The 20,737-nt window shown below is 34.2% G+C and overlaps 1 protein-coding gene across 3 annotated transcripts in view; it reads left to right on the top strand.

Moving 5' to 3' along the window:
- The window catches only part of LOC106051253 (dynein axonemal heavy chain 12-like), a 73,448-nt gene that overhangs the window by 16,146 nt on the left and 36,565 nt on the right, over window positions 1-20,737 (top strand). For all 3 annotated transcript variants that reach the window (XM_056027428.1, XM_056027427.1, XM_056027429.1), the window contains 19 exons: window positions 272-460; window positions 2,409-2,548; window positions 3,190-3,310; window positions 4,523-4,678; window positions 5,755-5,940; window positions 6,743-6,943; window positions 8,098-8,292; window positions 8,947-9,068; window positions 9,169-9,451; window positions 10,818-11,094; window positions 12,098-12,270; window positions 12,409-12,561; window positions 13,035-13,127; window positions 13,819-13,992; window positions 14,999-15,217; window positions 15,375-15,604; window positions 17,385-17,568; window positions 18,725-18,949; window positions 19,871-20,056. In XM_056027428.1, coding sequence (XP_055883403.1) covers window positions 272-460; window positions 2,409-2,548; window positions 3,190-3,310; window positions 4,523-4,678; window positions 5,755-5,940; window positions 6,743-6,943; window positions 8,098-8,292; window positions 8,947-9,068; window positions 9,169-9,451; window positions 10,818-11,094; window positions 12,098-12,270; window positions 12,409-12,561; window positions 13,035-13,127; window positions 13,819-13,992; window positions 14,999-15,217; window positions 15,375-15,604; window positions 17,385-17,568; window positions 18,725-18,949; window positions 19,871-20,056 — 3,507 coding nt within the window. The remainder of the gene's footprint in view (window positions 1-271; window positions 461-2,408; window positions 2,549-3,189; window positions 3,311-4,522; window positions 4,679-5,754; window positions 5,941-6,742; window positions 6,944-8,097; window positions 8,293-8,946; window positions 9,069-9,168; window positions 9,452-10,817; window positions 11,095-12,097; window positions 12,271-12,408; window positions 12,562-13,034; window positions 13,128-13,818; window positions 13,993-14,998; window positions 15,218-15,374; window positions 15,605-17,384; window positions 17,569-18,724; window positions 18,950-19,870; window positions 20,057-20,737) is intronic.

A 20,737-nucleotide genomic window follows, 5' to 3' on the forward strand; every position in this document is an offset into this window, starting at 1 on the left:
ACAGGAATACAAACTTTATTTCATCTTCCTTATTAAAGTCATGGTTTTGAAGGGGAATTTTAATAATATCATACTGTACACATTAGATATTGTTTACAATAGGCATTTGTTTCCCTGGGATATCTAATTGACTAAAGCAGCAATATAGATTTAAAAGGGAATAATAAACCTTTTTCTTTTTAAAGCTCAACTTCATGATGAACTGTTTTTGTTTTGAGGCTATTTCAAATAATATTTGTATGTATCATTCTCCGTCTTCCGTCTCGTGCAGCTCCTAGAAGAAACCAAACGTAATGGGGAGATGAAGTTGATGGAGGCGCGGAATAAAGTTTCTGTTGAACTGGAACGGCTGAAGAAACGTGTGGAAGAATTCAATGACTACGGAGAGCTGCACATGATACAGCAGTACGTCTTGGACTCCAGGACTGTACAGAAGAAGCTCAATGACATTGCTAATCAGGTAATGTCATGGCTGATACCAGTTGTGGGTTATTCCCCTGGTGTTAGTTATTTATAAGTAAGGAAATGGCTAGTGTTAGAGAAATTTTAGTCTTAGTATTACACTTAAAAGATCTTAAGTATTCTTGGTAAAATTTTGTAAATAATAAAATAATTTTTTTTTGTTTTTTAAGAATTCTTTTTAAAATGACTAAATAGCACTGTCACAGCTTTCCTATTGTATTTATACTTATAACTCGGTACAAACTACCTTAGGTCTCGATACGTCTTGGTGTCCCTGGTTCAGCTGTAGTTAACGAAATAAAACAATTAAACCACTAGATCAAACACATAAACTTTAATCATCTTTACTGCATATCACACACAAGCTGGACTCTGTCTAACAACCAACACACTTCCGGTCATTCACGCAGATTGCAAAAATAGATTATACATACATACACACATTCATCCGTGACAAGCACTATTTCAAGTAAATGTACAGCCTCTTTGTTAGTGTCATATATTAAGATTTATTTTTACTGCAGCTTGGTAAACAACTAGTTAGAGAAATACAATAAACAGTAGGGCTGTTAAATGTTGGTACCCCTTTCAGACCTAGCAATCTATGGAGCAGATGATGTAAAGCTCAATGAGAGTGTCATTAGGCCAGCACAACGACCAACTGCCTTTACTTTTCCCTAACAAATGTCTTGTGGACTCATAGGGGCCCTAAAAATCCTGAAATTCAAAATCCCATTCTTCCCAGAGATTTGAACCCAAAACCCCTCGGTTCAGAAGCTCTACCACTCAGCCTCCATGATCCCCCTGATGTTAACTGAGCTGGAATATAAGACTGACATTACTTTCAGCCTAAGTTCCTCCTCAGAATGACATTACTTTCAGCCTAAGTTCCTCCTCAGAATGATATTACTTTCAGCCTAAGTTCCTCCTCAGAATGACATTACTTTCAGCCTAAGTTCCTCCTCAGAATGACATTACTTTCAGCCTAAGTTCCTCCTCAGAATGACATTACTTTCAGGCCTAAGTTCCTCCTCAGAATGACATTACTTTCAGGCTTAAGTTCCTCCTCAGAATGACATTACTTTCAGGTCTAAGTTCCTCCTCAGAATGACATTACTTTCAGGCCTAAGTTCCTCCTCAGAATGACATTACTTTCAGGCCTAAGTTCCTCCTCAGAATGACATTACTTTCAGGCCTAAGTTCCTCCTCAGAATGACATTACTTTCAGGCCTAAGTTCCTCCTCAGAATGACATTACTTTCAGGCCTAAGTTCCTCCTCAGAATGACATTACTTTCAGGCCTAAGTTCCTCCTCAGAATGACATTACTTTCAGGCCTAAGTTCCTCCTCAGAATGACATTACTTTCAGCCTAAGTTCCTCCTCAGAATGACATTACTTTCAGCCTAAGTTCCTCCTCAGAATGACATTACTTTCAGCCTAAGTTCCTCCTCAGAATGACATTACTTTCAGCCTAAGTTCCTCCTCCACAGGGCTGATGATTAACTTGCATCCACTAGTAGTTTTCAATGTTTCTGAACTTCTAGTTTCATAGGTTTTCTATTAGTTTATGACCTCTGCCCTTTTGACCTCTGCCCTTTTTAATTTCTTATTTGGATTACATTCTGGTCCATTGAAGCTTTGGGGTAGGTACTCTAATGTTCAATTAAAACTACCAGAAGAATAAATTATATATTTCAATATTATTACATTTAAGTTATCTCCATCATCTTGGGATAAGTAGTGTGATCTCATTAGAGAAGCCCATAACTTAGTTTCTGATTTAATTTTTAAAAAAATTTGATCAACATTAATATTGTGTGCAAGTTACTCTAATACTTTTTTAAAAGCTAGTTACAAATTATAATAAGTCTTGTCTTCGATTCCGAAGATTAAGAGATTTATTGTTTACTCTTTAACTTCACAACTTACCTTCATTACACCAACAGATGGAGTGGATAAGAAAGGAAGAATCTTTGTACAGATTCCCTCCTATGGAGTATCCAGACTTTGATCTGATCACTGCAGCATTGGAACCATTCTATAAATTCTTTAACACTGTTCTGAAGTGGCAGAGATGTGAGAAAAGGTAACCATGAATGCCATTGATCATATCTGGAAGTTTGGGGAAAAAAGTAACCATAGGACCATGAAAAGACTAGTTAGAATATTGCAAGTTAAGTCTAACTGACATAATAGAATACAGCTGAAGCTTTCCAAATTCAAACTAACTTGGGGCTTTTATTTTACTCCATCAAAATGGTTAATCTCTTTTTCAGACATCACAAGTCTAAAAAATCTCTTTTTTTGAAGACTAAAGCTTTCCTAACCTGTAATCTCTATAAGTAAAAGTAAAGTTTCGCCTTTCAGATCTTATGATCTATGGGGCAGATGATGTTAAGGTTACCTGTTTCTATGGCCAACGGTTAACGAGCATGGTGTCATGTGGCCAGCACAACGAACAACCGCCTTTACTTTCCCCAACTAAAGAAAGTCAGATTCCCATTAGAGTTGGGTGGACTCAGAGACGCCCTAAAAATCCCGAAATTCAAAATCCCAGCTTTCACTGAAATTTGAACCCAGGACCTCAGGTTCAGAAACCAAGCGCTTAACCACTCAGCCACTGCGCCCCCTCTAATCTCTATGCCCGTGCAAATAAATATTTTATTTAGCTTAGTTATGTCAAGCTATTTAAAACAAAAATTGATTTAAAAAACAATGTATCCCTAGATGCATGGATGGCGACTTCTTGGACCAAAATGTTGAAGCCATTACAAGTGAAGTTGAGGAATATGGCAGAGAATTTTTCAAGGCTCAGAAAATATTTGCTCTGCGAGTCAAGAAAATGCAGGTGAAGCATCGAATTTTGTAAACGTAGAAATGGTCTTTCACAGTCTAAATATATTTACATTAAAGTAACTACTTTAAAGTCAAGAATTTTACCTCCCTGGAAATAATTTTCTTATGAAAAGTTACTGTTGTATATTTTCAAACCAAACCAGCTCCTATCTCATATTGGTTATTGCATGAACAGTCTCACAGGGTCAAGTGGACTGCTTCCTTTACCTTATCAAAATTGACTGGTGCAAGTAGATTTGCAATGTTAGTGGTCCCACTTGCAACAAAATATAAACTTAATATTATTAATAACAACAAAAAAGTTTATATTTACTATAAATATTGGTAGTATTGGAAGTATTGGTATTGGCTAGTGGTAGTTTTGCACAAAATATGCCTTCCCTTGCACATCATTCCCAAACAGTAATGTCTGCATGGTACTGTAATGTAGCAATACACATATATCATGACTTTTGTTTTACAAGTATGCACTTTATGCGATATTTCATAGAACAGTAAATAGGTTTATCTAAAATTCATAGATATCAATAAAAATAATATCATCCATAGAGAGAGTGATGAAAAATGTTCATCTTTCAGCTGTGACTGTATGAGCAAATCTCTAAGAAATCTCATGAAAAATTGGGAGAGATTTCAAAATATATTAACAGGTTAAACAAGGTCAAGGACTATATTGAAAAATCTGTGTTCATAAATAAATAATAATAATTTCTTTTGAGCTCTGAAAAGAAGAGTTTAGAAATCTGATTCTGCTGTGCTGAAAAGTGCAAAGAAATTATATTACACTTATCAAAATACATTGCTTCTCAATGCTTTTTTATTCTGTACACTTGATATAACAAAATTTAATTTTTGAAAATCGTGTGTGTCAATGATCAAGTCATTCTTATAGAAATAAACTTGAAGGATTTTAATGACTTGACTATTACACAGTTGTTTTCTCTCCCCTGCTCATCTGTATTGTATTTTCAAATGCTAATATCTCAATCTGATAGCTTAGTGTGATTAATTTGCTATATTGATTGTCAAAATATATATGATAAGCAAAACTAATAATATAAATTAAAAGCAACAACTATCCTAGACTGATATCTTTTATAATGTTTATTAATCCTTTAACCTATGAGATAAATCTTGAATAGAACTTGGATAATTACAGCGCCACCTGTTGTTCTTAAGGTTTCTTGATGTTTTCATGTTTTAGATGGATCATGATGATCAAGAAAGGGAAATTAAAAAACAGCAGAGAGCAGACATTGCAGCAGGCAAAGAGCCGACAGTACAAGATTTAGAACCATTTAAACCTCCAGAGATTCTAGGTGTCATTGACCATATGTTAGCTGGGGTCAATGAGTTTAAGGTACTAAACAAGTTTTTTTTGTTTAACAAGTTATACACTAGTGAAAATTTAAATGCTTTCATTTTTGAGATGATTAAATTGTGGATAAAATGTCATTTAAAGATTATGCATTTGTAATATCTTTTCCATATATAATACTGACTTGTGAATGACCCCTTCAAATACCTGGGCAGCACAGTCCAACAATGTCTAGAGAAATTGACAGCTGTATCACTAAGGCCAACAGCGCTTTTGGTTGACTCCATTTGAGAGTATGGCAAAATATGTCACATTCCCTACTGTTTATGAAGCAGTGGTTCTCACTACATTTTTCTATGGCTCTGAGACCTGGGTGCTCTATCGATGACATCTAAGCTCCTCAAACTCTTCCATGCCTTTGCTTCATAATGGGCATACAATGGCAAGACTATCACACAAGTAATCATTTTCTGCTGGAGGTCGGTATGGATAGTATAGAAGCACTACTAATCATTCAACAGTTGCGCTGGTTTGTACACATGCATACATGTTGTATACATGGGAGACGACTGAATGCCAAAAGCGATCTATTTTGGTGAGCTTAAAGGAAATGGTGTGTCAGAAGCACTATAAAGATAAAACACCATTTTTCTTTTGGTGGGATTGGGGAAAGTAGCTGGAAGAAGTTGGCCTCTGAAAGAGACAGTTGGAGAGCTCGGAAGAAAGCTTTGGGACACACATTTGAGGTCCAATAAAAAGCCCTTGCTGAAGACAGGCTAGAAGATGAAAAGAAAATTTAAATAGGCACCTGACATGTTCAGCATTAGATCGGACAAAATAAGCAGGTTGCAACTGAGCTTGCATAGTCATGTGAAACATCCCATTCATCCTTAATCTTTAAAATCAAAGCCATTGCCATTCATAATACTAATTCTTTCTTTTTGTCTTCACATAAGTTAATAACTGTTTGAATTGAAAGGGAAGTGCAGGAAATAGTAAATTAATAAAGTCTAGATTTATGAATTTTTTAAAATGTGTTTCTTTCTTTTTTATCTGTAATGAATTATGCTAAAACATTGGCTTCGTGTGTAACCATGACTACTTTTTATTGTGTTTAGGAAATCATCCCAACTATCGGCATCATGTGTAACCCTGGATTGAGAAAGCGTCACTGGGATGCTATGTCAGAAATCGCTGGATTCAATTTGACTCCAGATGCTGGTACAACTCTTAGAAAAGTATTGAAACTTGATTTGGAGCAGTTTATGGAGCAGTTTGAAGTTATTTCAGCTGCAGCTACAAAGGTAAAGTATAAACTGGCCATCTTTTTAAATCTCTTTAAGTTAGTAATATCTGAAAGTAAATTATTTATTTTTCAAAGACTTTATTTAATTTGTTGATTTCAATGGAATGCTGCTCATGTGTTTAAACAGTACACCTTACTTTAATATTGGTCTGAGATTTTTATTGACTTACATGAATTACAAAAAAGCCTTCAAATAATTTCTACATTTGACTTATTATGTAAGTGTTGCTTCTGTTAAAAAAAAACAATAAGCATACAAAAAAAAAGCTTTTTTTCCTTCTAAGTATCATTAAATTTTAAATAAGCAATGTAAATGTCTAGCTATTGTTCTGTAAGATAAAAATTGCATCATCTTAAATATGGCTGCCTGGTCGTGCGGTTTGCGTGCTGGACTGTCGTTCGAATTTATCGACGGTCGAGGGTTCAAACCCTGCCCACTCCCATCCCCCTTCATCCTGCGGGAGGTTTGGACTAGGAAGTAAACTATCTTCAACTCTGAAGGAACATCCGAAACATGTAAAACAAAACAAAACATTTTACAAACATGTAACTTTCTATAGTCTTTAAAAGTCTATTGTAAAACTAGCCACTGGGTTTATAATATTCTTAATTATTCCAAGATATGTTTTTTTTTGTCTGTATCCAATTTTATATTATCCTTATTGTGAAAATAGTTACTTTGCTTTGGTTCCAATACTTTTGCCGAGATCTTGCACTGCTGTCAAGAATCTATTGTATAATCCAATTTAGAGCATTAAAAAAAATTACACATTATAATTTTTGTCTAATTTTTTCCTCAGGAATTCTCTCTAGAGAGAGCTTTCAGGAAAATGACAACTGAATGGGAAAGTATTGTCTTCAATCTGAACTTATATAAAGACACTGGTCAGAAAATACTCGGAGGTGTGGATGACATTCAAACAATTTTGGACGATAACATAGTCAAGACACAGACCATGAGGAACTCCCCATTTGTGAAGCCGTTCGAAGAGGATGTCAAGGTTAGACCAGTTCTGGATATAAATTAATGTTTTTTTTTCATTCATCACTGGTATATTCTCTTTAAATATTTGTGAAAAACAAATAGAAAGCCTTCAAGTAACAATCTAATAGAGAAATAAAGTATGTTGAAATCTAATGAGTTAAATCAATTTATTGTCACAGACATCTGCATGAGAAAGGGACTTAACCTACCTACTTCTGAATTTGACATCATGAAAAACAAATATGATGTCCCGCGTTTATGGGCTCTATAGAACTAAATGGTGTAGATGGACCTAGCCTGGAAAGTTCTATTCAAGATTTATCTCATAGGTTTAAGGGTTAATAAACATTATAAAAGATATGCTACCTAGTAGACAAATCAGTCCAGGACAGTTGGTGCTTTCAATTTACATTATTAGTTTGGCTTATCATTTATATTTTGTTTGTTTTTATATTATGATTTTTTATTCATGTGATTATTTTTGTTGGATTTATTAGTTAAAATGTTTAGAATTTCTATTTTTGGCTTTTCTGTGCTTTTTTCATCTCCAGCTGTTTATGAAAACAAGAATCTAATTATGTTCTCCCAAGTAACAATATATTCAATAAAATAAATAAATAGCTTTACGATTAATATCACACATTAATCACATTAAGCTATCAGATTGAGATGTTAGCATTTGAAAATACAGTATGGTATGAATGAACCTAACAGAAAAGTTATAATAGTTATAAGTTATAATATAAAAGTATTTAAATCTTTGATTGTTAACGAGACTGGCCGATGGATTGTTTGGAATGTAGGAGAAGTCTTGCATTTATTCTGTGAAGATGGAGGCGTGGTGGCTGAGTGGTAAAGCGCTCGGCTTCTGAATTGTGGGTCCCAGGTACAAATACTAGTGAAGACTGAGATTTTTAATTTCGAGATCTTTGGGTGCCTCTGAGTGCCTTTGGGTAACTGACATTAGTTGGGGAAAAGTAAAGGCGGTTGGTCACTTGACACCCCTGTTATCCTTAGGCCCAATAAACATATGACCTTTACATCTTCTGCCCCATAGACCACAAGGTCTAAGAGAGAACTTTACTTTACTTTTATTTTCTATGAAGATACATGTGAAGTTAAGTGCTGCTGTGTTGATAATCTTATTGCCATCTTTGTTTCACTTTGAAGGTATGGGAGGAAACGTTGCTACTGACACAGAGAGCTATTGATGAATGGTTGAAGCTTCAAGCTCAATGGCTGTATCTGGAGCCCATCTTTTCATCAGAAGATATCAATCACCAAATGCCTGAGGAAGGGAAAATGTTTCACACAGTGGACAGAAACTTTAAAGATGTGATGTTAAAGTGTGCTAAGAATCCTAAAGTAATTATTGAATCTTGAGGTTTTTTTTTACTTAATGTGTAAAGATGTGATGTTTAAGTGTGCTAAGAATCCTAAAGTAATTATTGAATATTGAGGTTTTTTTTACTTAATGTGTGTTTGTACAAGCAATTTTTTTTTTAATTTTCTGAAATTCCAAAGTCTTAATAATGAATGAAGCAGTTTACAATGAGACCCTTATTTATTTTTTACACAACAAAATTAAGCTAAATCAAAACCCATCAAAAGCTTTGAAATATTGTTCACATTTGTTTACAGAAAAACAATTATTTGCTTATGTGAAATAGCATTAGTAACTAATAAGATAAGATGAAGTTAATACTGACTTAAAATTGTGCCTGAACTCTGCAAAGAACCCTATGTTAGTGCAAGTTTCTGTAAAAGATTATTTAGCATCTGTTGACCTATTTTTTATTTTCAAGAACACTCTTGACTTGTGTAGAACCTGCTGCCAGATAAACTGATACATCTTTTTTTTTACATCAAGCTTTTACACTTGCCTCAGTCCGAGGGTTACATGTTTTTGTGTGTTTTTAAGTTTGTTAATCAATTTTTTTTACCCTCTCTTTTTTTATTGTTAAATCATACTATCTGTTCACAACTGTACAGCATTCAATTTATTCATGTTCATCCTAGGTGCTAGAAATCTGTACAACTAAAGGAGTTCTTGAAAAACTGATTGACAGCAATGAATTTTTAGACAAGATCAACAGAGGATTGAATGCCTATTTAGAGAAAAAAAGATTATTTTTCCCCAGGTGAGGTAGCTCACTGAAGGTTGAAACAGTTTCATTTATCACATCAATTATAAGTTTGTGGCGATTTTTATAATAATGCATAAAAATCTTTTATATTCAGGTTTTTCTTCCTTTCCAACGATGAGATGCTGGAGATTCTATCTGAGACTAAAGATCCTCTCCGTGTCCAGCCACATCTCAAGAAATGCTTTGAGGGAATCAACAAGCTTGACTTTAACTCGGAGCTGATCATCAGTGGCATGTTCAGCAAGGAGGGAGAAAGTGTGCCTTTCTCTTATACCATAGATACCAATGAAGCCAAAGGCTCAGTTGAGAAATGGCTGCTGCAGGTGCAAGACTGCATGTTGGTCTCTGTGCGAGATGTAATTGAGGAGTCTATAGATGTAAGTTTATTTTAACAGTACACCAAAAGATCAAAGATAAAATAATATCACTGGAATGTCTTTTACATAATGAATTGTTAAAAGGGGCAAAAGAAAATAATAACAATTAAAATTTAGCTAAATAGATGCTTTAAAAAAATTTTGCCATTAAAGTGATTACATTTTTTTTTTTTTACAGTTTTATTTTCTTTTTTCTATTTAAAAATTTTAATATATTGATTACGATTCTTATAAAATAATTCTTTTTAAATTGCATTGTTTACTTTCTCTATTAAGTGATCATAATCAGTACCAGACATACATAAGGTGTATGGATGTTAAACTAACCACACAATACCCTCATAAAATTTGGATGCCCCGCTGATCATTAGATCAAAAGAAAAGGAAAAAATTTTGTTAACTTGTGGATTTTTTTTTGTTTTTTTCTGGTGGAAAACTTTTCCTTTACATAGCCCATAGATCAGGTGTTCTCAACCTTTTTAGCGCCGCGCTCCCCTAATACAATTTTCCACTAGGTGGCTACTCCAACCCTAGAATTTTTTTTGTTCATTGGCTTAGGTAAATGTGATTTAGCTAGTGTTAAATTTTCTTTACTACATCCCGCAATGTTGTTACAACACATTTGATGGACAGTAATTTCAGTTGTTGAAAAAGTATTCTGCAACAACGAAGATGTGGTCCGCAACAAATATTTATAAATATATATATAAAAAAAAGAAGTAACAACTAATAAAAATATGTTCAATGATGATACATTCACTTAAAGTGTCATTTGTATCCTCTGGCTATATGTCTGTGTTCTTAGATCTATCTTTGTTATTCCCACTTTTTATTTTATTGATACTCATCAATCATTTCATAATATGTTTAATAATAATGTAGTAAAAAAAATGTTCAAATCTTACGGCATTTAAAAAATAAATGTATATTGACTATAGTACAAATATGCTTGTTTCAACACGTTAGAGACACACACACACATTTATATATATGGCAAATGGTCATTGGACCCCCAAAAGTGTTACAATCCACAGGTTGAGAACCCCTGACATAGATAGTCTAAATATAAATAGCCCATAGATTGTTTAAATATACATAGACCATTGTGTATCTCATTGTGTAAGTATACATAGCCCATAGATTGTCCATACATAAAATAATAAGGAAAAGAAAATTTTTAAGTTACAAAGTAACATTTTGTACTGACCACATAAGTAGAACAATAAAAGAAAATGTAATATGTGCCACTTATTGAGAATTATAACTGCGCTTAATAATCCTTCACACAGGAAAATGTTGCCAATTAATTTGAATCATTTTGTTTTCACATACTAATCCATTGAAACCACCCACATTCTATATTTAGGACTATCAAAATACTGCAAGAAAATCCTGGGTACAAGAATGGCCTGGACAAGTTGTCATTTGTGTCAGTTCCATTTACTGGACCCAAGAAGTGCAGGAGTCCTTGGTCCTGGGGACTGAAGGCTTGATCAACTACCACAAGGTGCTGCAGGATCAGTTGAAGGACATTGTTGATTTGGTCAGGGGTAAACTGACCACTCAGCAGAGGATAACCCTTGGGGCTCTAGTAGTCATTGATGTCCATGCCCGTGATGTGGTGATGGAAATGGCTAACAAAGGTAACAGTGTAGTGGAAGATACAACATTTGTTAGAGCTTACAGTGAATCATTCTTCTCTGTAATTGAAACTCAATGTATTTATTAATTACAGACATTCCACTCAAAAAAAAATATTGTTATGTGCCACACATATCCTTGTGTTCATCTAATTTGTCTAATCATTCATGTTCGTTGGAAGTGAAATGTGACTAACTCATTTATTTTGCAAACTAATTCTAGCAACCTTTTCTTTGCTGAAATGACACTTAAAGTCTATTTATTTGTTTCTTTTATAAGTCTTGGACATTCCTTCAGAAATAAAAGTTATTACATCCAGCCCAAATATCCTGCAGGACGACAGCTAATAACTTAGTCTTAGTGACAAACAAGTGTCTAGAGGCTAAGTACACGAACTTGGCTTGGCTACCTATGAAGGGTGCTCGAGGTTGGACACCAGACTCGAGCAGAATTGTGTCTACTGAGGCCTAAGGGCAGCACTGGAAATCTTCTTCCAGATACCCCCTTCCCCCCACTGGTCTGCAATTGAGAAAGTAGCTCTCTATAAAAGCTATTATTTAAAACAAATTCTTTTTATAGCATCATTGTGATGACAGTCTAAAGTGCATACCACATGTGCAAACAGGCAAAGTCTTCATTCAAGTACGTTTCTATTAGGTACTGAACAGCATTGGGATTCTTATTCATTTTGCTGGGAGTCTGAAACAGTTGTCAATTATTACTGACAGAAACAGTTTAAATGTACTTCCTTGCCCCAGAAAAACTTTTGTATTGAATACAACTTTTTATTTCTCAACATGAATGTATATGTTTTTGTCTTTTATATCACTACTTAGTGGCATTATTGTATTGATGAAGTAGGTGTAACAAAAAATCTTATTGGGCATCTAAAACTGAGATTCTTAAGCATTTATTTGGGGGGGGGGGTCTTCTACCAATTAGCCTTTAATTTTGTTACCCACTTCAATTAATTTTTTTTTTGTCTATGTTTACTGTACTACACAGGTGTCGCAGCTGAAAATGATTTCTCCTGGTTGTCACAACTCAGATACTACTGGGAGGATGCAAACGTCTTAGTACGCATCACAAATGCCACTGTGAAGTATGCCTATGAGTATCTGGGCAACTCTGGTCGACTTGTAATCACTCCCTTAACAGACAGATGTTATCGCACCTTGGTAAGATCGTACTGTTAAGACTCCTGTTTACTGAAGTCCAAATTAACCCAGCATAGTTATTTAAAACGATTTGATAAAACTGCTATTTAATTCAATCATAATTATTTTTATTAAAAAAAATTATTTGTTATATTCTAGGTTGGTGCATTTTATTTAAATTTAAATGGAGCCCCTGAGGGTCCAGCCGGTACAGGCAAAACAGAAACAACCAAAGACTTGGCTAAAGCTTTAGCTGTCCAGTGTGTGGTGTTTAATTGTTCTGACGGCTTGGATTACATTGCTATGGGCAAAGTGAGTTATATCTTTCAAAATGCTTTTCAAGGTTTTAATTGTGGCTCAAAGTGATGATCTTAATGGTACATTATACATTTCTTAATGTGATATTTTACTTTACTAATTGGAAGGGTTTGTAAATCTTGGATGCTAACTGGAGTACCTGAGAGTAGAATCCTTGCAATGGAATTGAGATGCTAAAGAAGGATAGAGAAAAGACTTTATTGGAGACTTGAAAAAAAAAAAAGAAATCCCTTAGTGCCACAAAAGTGCTTACCAAAGAAATATGCTCATGGATACAAAATTAATATGTGAAAAACTTTAAAGTACTTTTATTTTAAATTTCGTTTCAAACACAAAGCTATTTATTTTTGTACTTTCCTCTATGTTTGGCTTTTTAAAGCCAGGTTGAAAAAATTGTTTCAATGGCATTCATTAAAAATATTTTTTTCTATGTTATTTATTAATCAGACATCCAATATTTTGTTCAGTTTTTCAAAGGCTTAGCTTCTTCAGGAGCATGGGCCTGTTTTGATGAATTCAACAGAATAGACTTGGAAGTCTTGTCTGTCGTGGCTCAGCAGGTTGGTGTTAGGTTTGACTTGAATCCTTATCTTAAATAACATTCTAGCCTGAGCTTAAAGAACTTGCAAAAGTTAAGTTCCCCTTTCAGACCTTGTGATCTATGTGACAGATGATGTAAAGGTCATCTGTTTCTAAGGCCCATGGTTAACTAGGGTGTCGTATGGCCTGCTCAATGACCGCCTTTACTTTTCCCCAACAAATGTCAGGTACCCATTATAGCTGGTTGCTCTCAGAGGCACCCTTAAGATCCCAAAAGTAAAATCCTAGTCTTCACCAGGATTTGAACCTGGGACCCCTGGTTCAGAAACCAAGTGCTTTAACACTTATCCACCATGCCTCCTTAAAGTACTTGAATCTATATCTATAAGAGCCAAAGCCCTTACTGACTTGACACTAGTTCTTGAACTTTGGGGCTATAAAAAAATATAATTTTTAACTTTTAGCCCAGATTTTTCTTACCACATCTTACAAATATTCAAGCACTTTTGATGTTTGATACTCCTTGCAACTTCCCATTTTGGGCAATAATTCAAGGATTAGAAATCCTTACTATTCTAAACATTACAAATTAATGATTAGTCATACAAATATTAGAAAGTTATTGATTTTAAACCTTACCTAATAGTGAACTGTTTGAAGAGAAACACAAATTTGAAACTGAAATGTTCTTGTATATTTGTTTCTCCTCAGATTTTGTGCATCATTCGTGCTGTACAGGCAAAAGTTGACACCTTTGTTTTTGAAGGCACTGAGCTAAAGCTGAACCCTAATTGCTATGTGTGTATTACAATGAACCCTGGGTATGCTGGAAGATCTGAGCTACCTGACAACTTGAAAGTTTTGTTCCGCACTGTAGCTATGATGGTAAATGGTCTGCATTAGATGTTGACATATTTCACAAAATAAAGCTAGGAATATCTACGTTTTTACCTAAATGCATAAATGCAAAAAAAAGCTTCTTGAACACCCAATCTCATAGGTTGGCTTTTTCTAAGTTGAGGTATTGACACTTTCAATTAAAAATTTTGTAGAAAAATTAGTAGATAAGGATGACTTATTTTAGAAGCTCTAAATTATACTTTTCATAAAAAAAAGTTGCTTACTTTATATCTTCATTACAAACGAGACATGAGAGATCTCTTCTTTTAGAAAATTTTTTAAATTACAAGTTACTTATAGCACTACATACTATTTCAATAGTCTTCCATAAACACTGCATTCGATCAGTAGAAGTTATTAGGTTAAACAATTTCTGATGGCTGCGTGCAAATGTGAAAATCACTCATAGAAAATCTTTAACAATATTTTCGTGTGTGTGTGGACCACCATTATTTTTTTGGGCCGTCATCACATTTCATTTTTGTTTAACACTTTCTCTCCTAATTGACGATACCATCGTTGATATGACCTCATTAAATTAAATTAATGTTTCATTGTATAAACTTGACTTTGTGTTATATAAAAAGCATGGATTCCCCTTTAATTCTAGACTAAATAAAACATTTTTTGATTACAGACGACAAAGTTATTGAAGCTTAATCATAACAGGGGAGTGAAATAGAAATTAGTACAAAAATGAAAAATTCCTTCCAAACATGGAAAAATAATAACGGAGAGAAAGAGTTAAATTTTTAAACAAGATTTAATGCTGTTTCTCTTTTGTTTCCATTTATTGATTACAACATTATCTGCCCAAAATGTTTTACTTCAACATCTAAAAAATGTAATTTTTGTTAACACTATTACTGGATAACAGCAACAAATGAATCTTAAAGAGAGATTTTCTGTCACTGAAAGGGAAAAGTAATTAAAGAAGCTTATTGATCTAAAGTCCTACATAGTATATTTCATTACATCTTTTTGTGTTTAGGTCCCTGATTATGCTATGATCTCTGAGATCTCTTTGTATTCTTTTGGATTTCTGACTGCAAGAGACATGGCTGTGAAAATTGTCACAACGTACCGTCTATGCTCAGAGCAACTCTCCTCTCAGTTCCACTATGATTATGGGATGCGTGCTGTCAAGTCTGTCTTGTCAGCTGCAGGGAACTTAAAACTAAAGTACAGGAATCAAGCAGAAGATATTTTGGTGAGTGGCTACATCTGGACTGGTAAAACCTCAAATGCATAGCAAAAACTATACATTAAAAACTGCACGGAATTAAAATGACATTTAGAGAGTGCCTAATTATACTAAGAACTATGTTTGATTGCTGCTCATATTTTTGTTTTGAAACTGTCATTAGATTCTCAGGTCCATCATTGATGTGAACTTACCCAAATTCCTGGCCCACGACATACCACTCTTCAATGGCATCATCTCTGACTTGTTCCCTGGCCTTAAGCTGCCACAAGCTGACTATGATGTCTTTTTGAATGCCATGAGCCGAGTTTGTGAGAAGAACAATCTCCAGTTTGTTCCCTTCTTTGAGGAGAAAATTATACAGACTTATGAGATGATGCTTGTACGCCATGGGTAAGACCTATATTAATTAATTCAATGCTCTGATAGTAATCAGCCCACATAAATAGTTAAATACATTAGGCTTTTTAAAAAATTATATCTGTTCACAAAAATGTTTTACAGCATAACTCAAAAGATGTTTTATATGTTTTCAATGCTCCTTTCAGAATTGAAGATAATTATGTCCTAGCCCAAACCTCCCAAAGATGGCAGTTGGTAAGGTTCAAACCCAGGACCATCAAACGATAGTCCAATATACCACATTATCATTGAACCTATATTGTTTTTTGTTAAACAAGTAACTAACATTTTCATCAAAGCAAATATTCATGTGGTAAAATTTGTCACATGGCAAAATCTGTTCTCTTCTAGTGGCAAAATCTTCTCTTCTGGTAAAATCTGTTCTCTTATCAGTAAAAAGGAATGAACTCTACATGTGGCAGCAAATGCTGGCCTATTGTGGTGATACATAAAGGCTACATATAGCATCTAACAATTTTTTTGTTGGGGAGAGTTGTGTGGCTAATGCCATGCTTTATTTCAAACACTAGGTTTAGTGACAACATTGAAGTGTAGCCAGAGCATAATAAATTGATAGAGAAATATCAGGAATCTTCTTTCAAAAATTCATTTTATCAAAAAAAAAGATTTGGAAACTATTTATTTGACCTCTTTTAGTTCCCCCGACATATGAACTATATGGTTCTTTTAGTTCCCAAACACATGGACTATGTGGTTCTTTTAGTTCCCAAACATATGAACTATATGGTTCTTTTAGTTCCCAAACATATGAACTATATGGTTCTTTTAGTTCCCAAACATATGAACTATATGGTTCTTTTAGTTCCCAAACTTGAACTATGTGGTTCTTTTAGTTCCCAAATATATGAACTATGTAGTTCTTTTAGTTCCCAAACATATGAACTATGTGGTTCTTTTAGTTCCCAAACATATGAACTATATGGTTCTTTTAGTTCCCAAACATATGAACTATGTGGTTCTTTTACTTCCCAAACATATGAATTATGTGGTTCTTTTGGTTCCCAAACATATGAACTATGTGGTTCTTTTAGTTCCCAAACATATGAACTATATGGTTCTTTTAGTTCCCAAACATATGAACCATATGGTTCTTTTAGTTCCCAAACATATGAACTATGTGGTTCTTTTAGTTCCCAAACTTGAACTATGTGGTTCTTTTAGTTCCCAAATATATGAACTATGTGGTTCTTTTAGTTCCCAAACATATGAACTATGTGGTTCTTTTAGTTCCCAAACATATGAACTATGTGGTTCTTTTAGTTCCCAAACATATGAACTATATGGTTCTTTTAGTTCCCAAACATATGAACCATATGGTTCTTTTAGTTCCCAAACATATGAACTATATGGTTCTTTTAGTTCCCAAACTTGAACTATGTGGTTCTTTTAGTTCCCAAACATATGAACTATGTGGTTCTTTTAGTTCTCAAACATATGAACTATGTGGTTCTTTTAGTTCTCAAACATATGAACTATGTGGTTCTTTTAGTTCCCAAACATATGAACTATGTGGTTCTTTTAGTTCCCAAACATATGAACTATACATGTTTTTTTTTTAAAGTTCCCAAACATATGGACTATGTGGTTCTTTTAGTTCCCAAACATATGGACTATGTGGTTCTTTTAGTTCCCAAACATATGAACTATATGGTTTGTTTTTTTTAAAGTTCACTCAATATATGAACTATATGGTTCTTTTAGTTCACTCAACATATGAACTATATGGTGGTAAATTGACTTGTCTGTGCAGGTTCATGATGGTGGGAGAACCTTTCGGTGGCAAAACAAAAGTATTACAAACTCTGGCTGAAGGAATGACACTCCTGAACACCGAAGGCCATGATGAGTTTGAAGCAGTCGTCTATTGTATCATCAATCCTAAGGCCATCACTATGGGTCAGCTGTATGGTCAGTTTGATCCAGTCTCACATGAGGTGAATTTTTTGCTCTAAAAATAAAAAATGTCCTGAGTGTTTTTGAGTTTTGAATAAAAGTTTATGATTAATATGTAATATCTTGTCTAGGCCTATATAGGAATTTTAAAACTAAAATGTTTGCTAGAAATAACTTAAAAAGTGCTTTTACATAAACCATTAAATATGTAAGGCAGGTGATAAGATCTCATCGATTTCTTAGACCAACATCTTACAATAATGGTATAGCCAGCCTCCTATTTTTCAAATATCCAATATCATATTGGCTTTAATTAATCAAGAGTGCAGGTCTCTATTAACCCTCACAATCCAGACTCATTACTTTTTATATTATGAATCCCATTTCTATTCTAACACTAGCAACACAGTTCTATAAACATTCAATGAGCATAGATAGCATACTTTTTGTAAGCATTTAACACAGCTATAAGCTTGTTATTGCCAGAAGGGTAGTGGATACAAGTACTTCACTACTTATAAAATGCTTCCGTGCTTCTCAAATAGCAGCTACACCCAAACATGGGAAAGGGAGGAAAAATCAAGGGACAGGGACCTTTAGGCAGCTTGCATACTGGCAGAGTCTGCTTTGCAAATTGCAAACTGTAGATATGGTACTTCCATTCTTTTGGATACATCTGCTAAGTGTGTGGACAACATTCCAACCATAGTTAATGTCAAGGCATTCATCTCATTCCTAGGAGTTGATTCATAATGACTTCATGACTGAAGGAGACCTGAGAATTACTATTGCCCAGGATTGTAATAGACATACTATAACAACAAGAGTCTCAATAAACACATTGATTGTTATCAATCTGGCCTCTTTTACACACAGTCCTGACTTACACACTTTCCGTGCTGTTCAACCATGTACAATGAAGGTCAACTGGTCATTTCATACACAACACACACACTGCACTACCAGCCACTCAAATCACATACACTTACTATCACAAGGATTTTTTTTAATGTATAGTTTTAATATTTACTAAGATATTAAACTTTGAAAAATTTTAGCATGATTTTGACAAGTGGGATGCAAAACATTCTAACATTCTTTGAAAAAAAAAATTATTTCATCAACTGAACTAATTTAAGCATATTTATTATTATTATTTTATAGTTTGTACAAATTACATTATTATATATGACACAGTGGTCTGATGGTGTGACTGCCAACTGCTTCAGGGAATATGCTGTGTCCCAGAATTCCGACAGGAAGTGGGTCATCTTTGATGGTCCCATTGATGCAGTGTGGATAGAGAACATGAACACAGTCCTGGATGACAACAAGAAGCTGTGTCTGATGAGTGGAGAAATCATACAGATGAGCAATGAGATGACCATGGTCTTTGAAACCATGGACTTATCACAAGCTTCAGTAAGTACACTCAAACATTATTTATCAGGCTCTGTGCCTTTATGAAACAAAGAATCGCTGAGTGATAAAGCACTTGTCTGCTCAACTGGGAGGTTTTAATTCTGGTGAAAACTGAGGTTTTGAATCTCTGGATTTTTTTGTTCTGACCACACAACAACCTTGTTAACCATCGGTCATAGAATCAGCTGAATTTTGCATAATCTTATCTTACAAATTACAGATGGTCATTCAAAAGAGTAGATAATTAAATCTTACACATACAATACTTCAAGACAACCTACGCCCATTAAACGACAGTTACATCAGATCTGAATGAAGTGGTCGTCTCCTTTCCATTAGGACTAAAACAGAAAGATTTTAAAACTCGTTTATCCCTTTTTCAGTCAGAGTGTTACAAGGTCATCTGTCATCATCGAGATGTACATAGAAGTATAATTCATAAAGCTTTTTGTGAGTGTGTATGTATTTCATGTGTGAATGTTGTTCGTGTTTGCATCTATATTGTTATTGTTATTGTAGTTACGCTGAGATAGTCAATGGTAGTCAAACTGAATTTTCATTTGATTGGACCAATAAAAATTATCTTATTTGTTTCCATGTGCTAATCTAGTTGTGAATGTTAATTAGAAACATAAACTCTGCTTAGTCATTGATTTTCCTGACTGATACAAGCAACCCATTTTCTAATGATGTTAGGGAAAAAGGAGCACTTGGGTGAATTAGTCCTAGCATATTTTTTTTTATCTTCCCCATGAAGAACAAGTTTGAAACAGTTACATGACATATTTCAAAGCATACAGTCATGCTACATTAACTGAATAGTGTTTATGTCTTAGCACTAGAGTATTTTTATAAATTATATGTTTCAATCAACTTTTTCACCCTCTATATCACATACTTATGATCCTGTCTTTTTTCCAGCCTGCCACAGTGTCCAGATGTGGCATGATCTATCTGGAGCCTTCCACTCTAGGTTGGATACCTCTAGTCAAATCTTGGTTAAAGACACTACCAGCCTTTCTCAGCCCAGATATACCTTCAACTTTAAATGTGATGATAGAGTGGCTGGTTCAACCCTGCATTGACTTTGTGAGACATGAATGCAAGGTGAGCTTTCCAATAAGAGTTTGTTTCTTTAATATCATTTTATATTAACATAAATAAAATGTTGCTTAAACTTAACAAGAAAAGATGTACTGTTTCATCTCTTTAGATGCTTTTCTTCATAAATTAGTGTTGATAAGTTTGTTTTTTATTAATTAAAAGAATGTTTTTTAGTCAAAACAATCTTTTTAGCTCTCCTCCTGTCAAAATAATCTTGAGAACCACTGTGATATACATATTTGAGTACATTGAACTCCCTTATTACATCTCACACTTGCATAACTCACTTGATCACACATGATTTGTAAAACATAAACCTTATTCTATTAAAATAAACCTTTTGTTAATCACATTACCAGAGATTGCATGGTCCACTTAATCACATTACCAGAGATTGTGTGGCCCAGTTAATCACATTACCAGAGATTGTGTGGCCCAGTTAATCACATTACCAGAAATTGCATTGTCCAGTAAATCACATTACCAGAGATTGTGTGGCCCAGTTAATCACATTACCAGAGATTGTGTGGCCCAGTTAATCACATTACCAGAAATTGCATTGTCCAGTAAATCACATTACCAGAGATTGTGTGGCCCAGTTAATTACATTACCAGAGCTTGCGTGGCCCAGTTAATCACATTACCAGAGCTTGCATGGTCCAGCTTATCACATTACCAGAGCTT

Source organism: Biomphalaria glabrata, chromosome 4, assembly GCF_947242115.1.
Source record: "Biomphalaria glabrata chromosome 4, xgBioGlab47.1, whole genome shotgun sequence".
In the NCBI taxonomy this organism is placed as follows: Eukaryota; Metazoa; Mollusca; class Gastropoda; family Planorbidae; genus Biomphalaria; species Biomphalaria glabrata.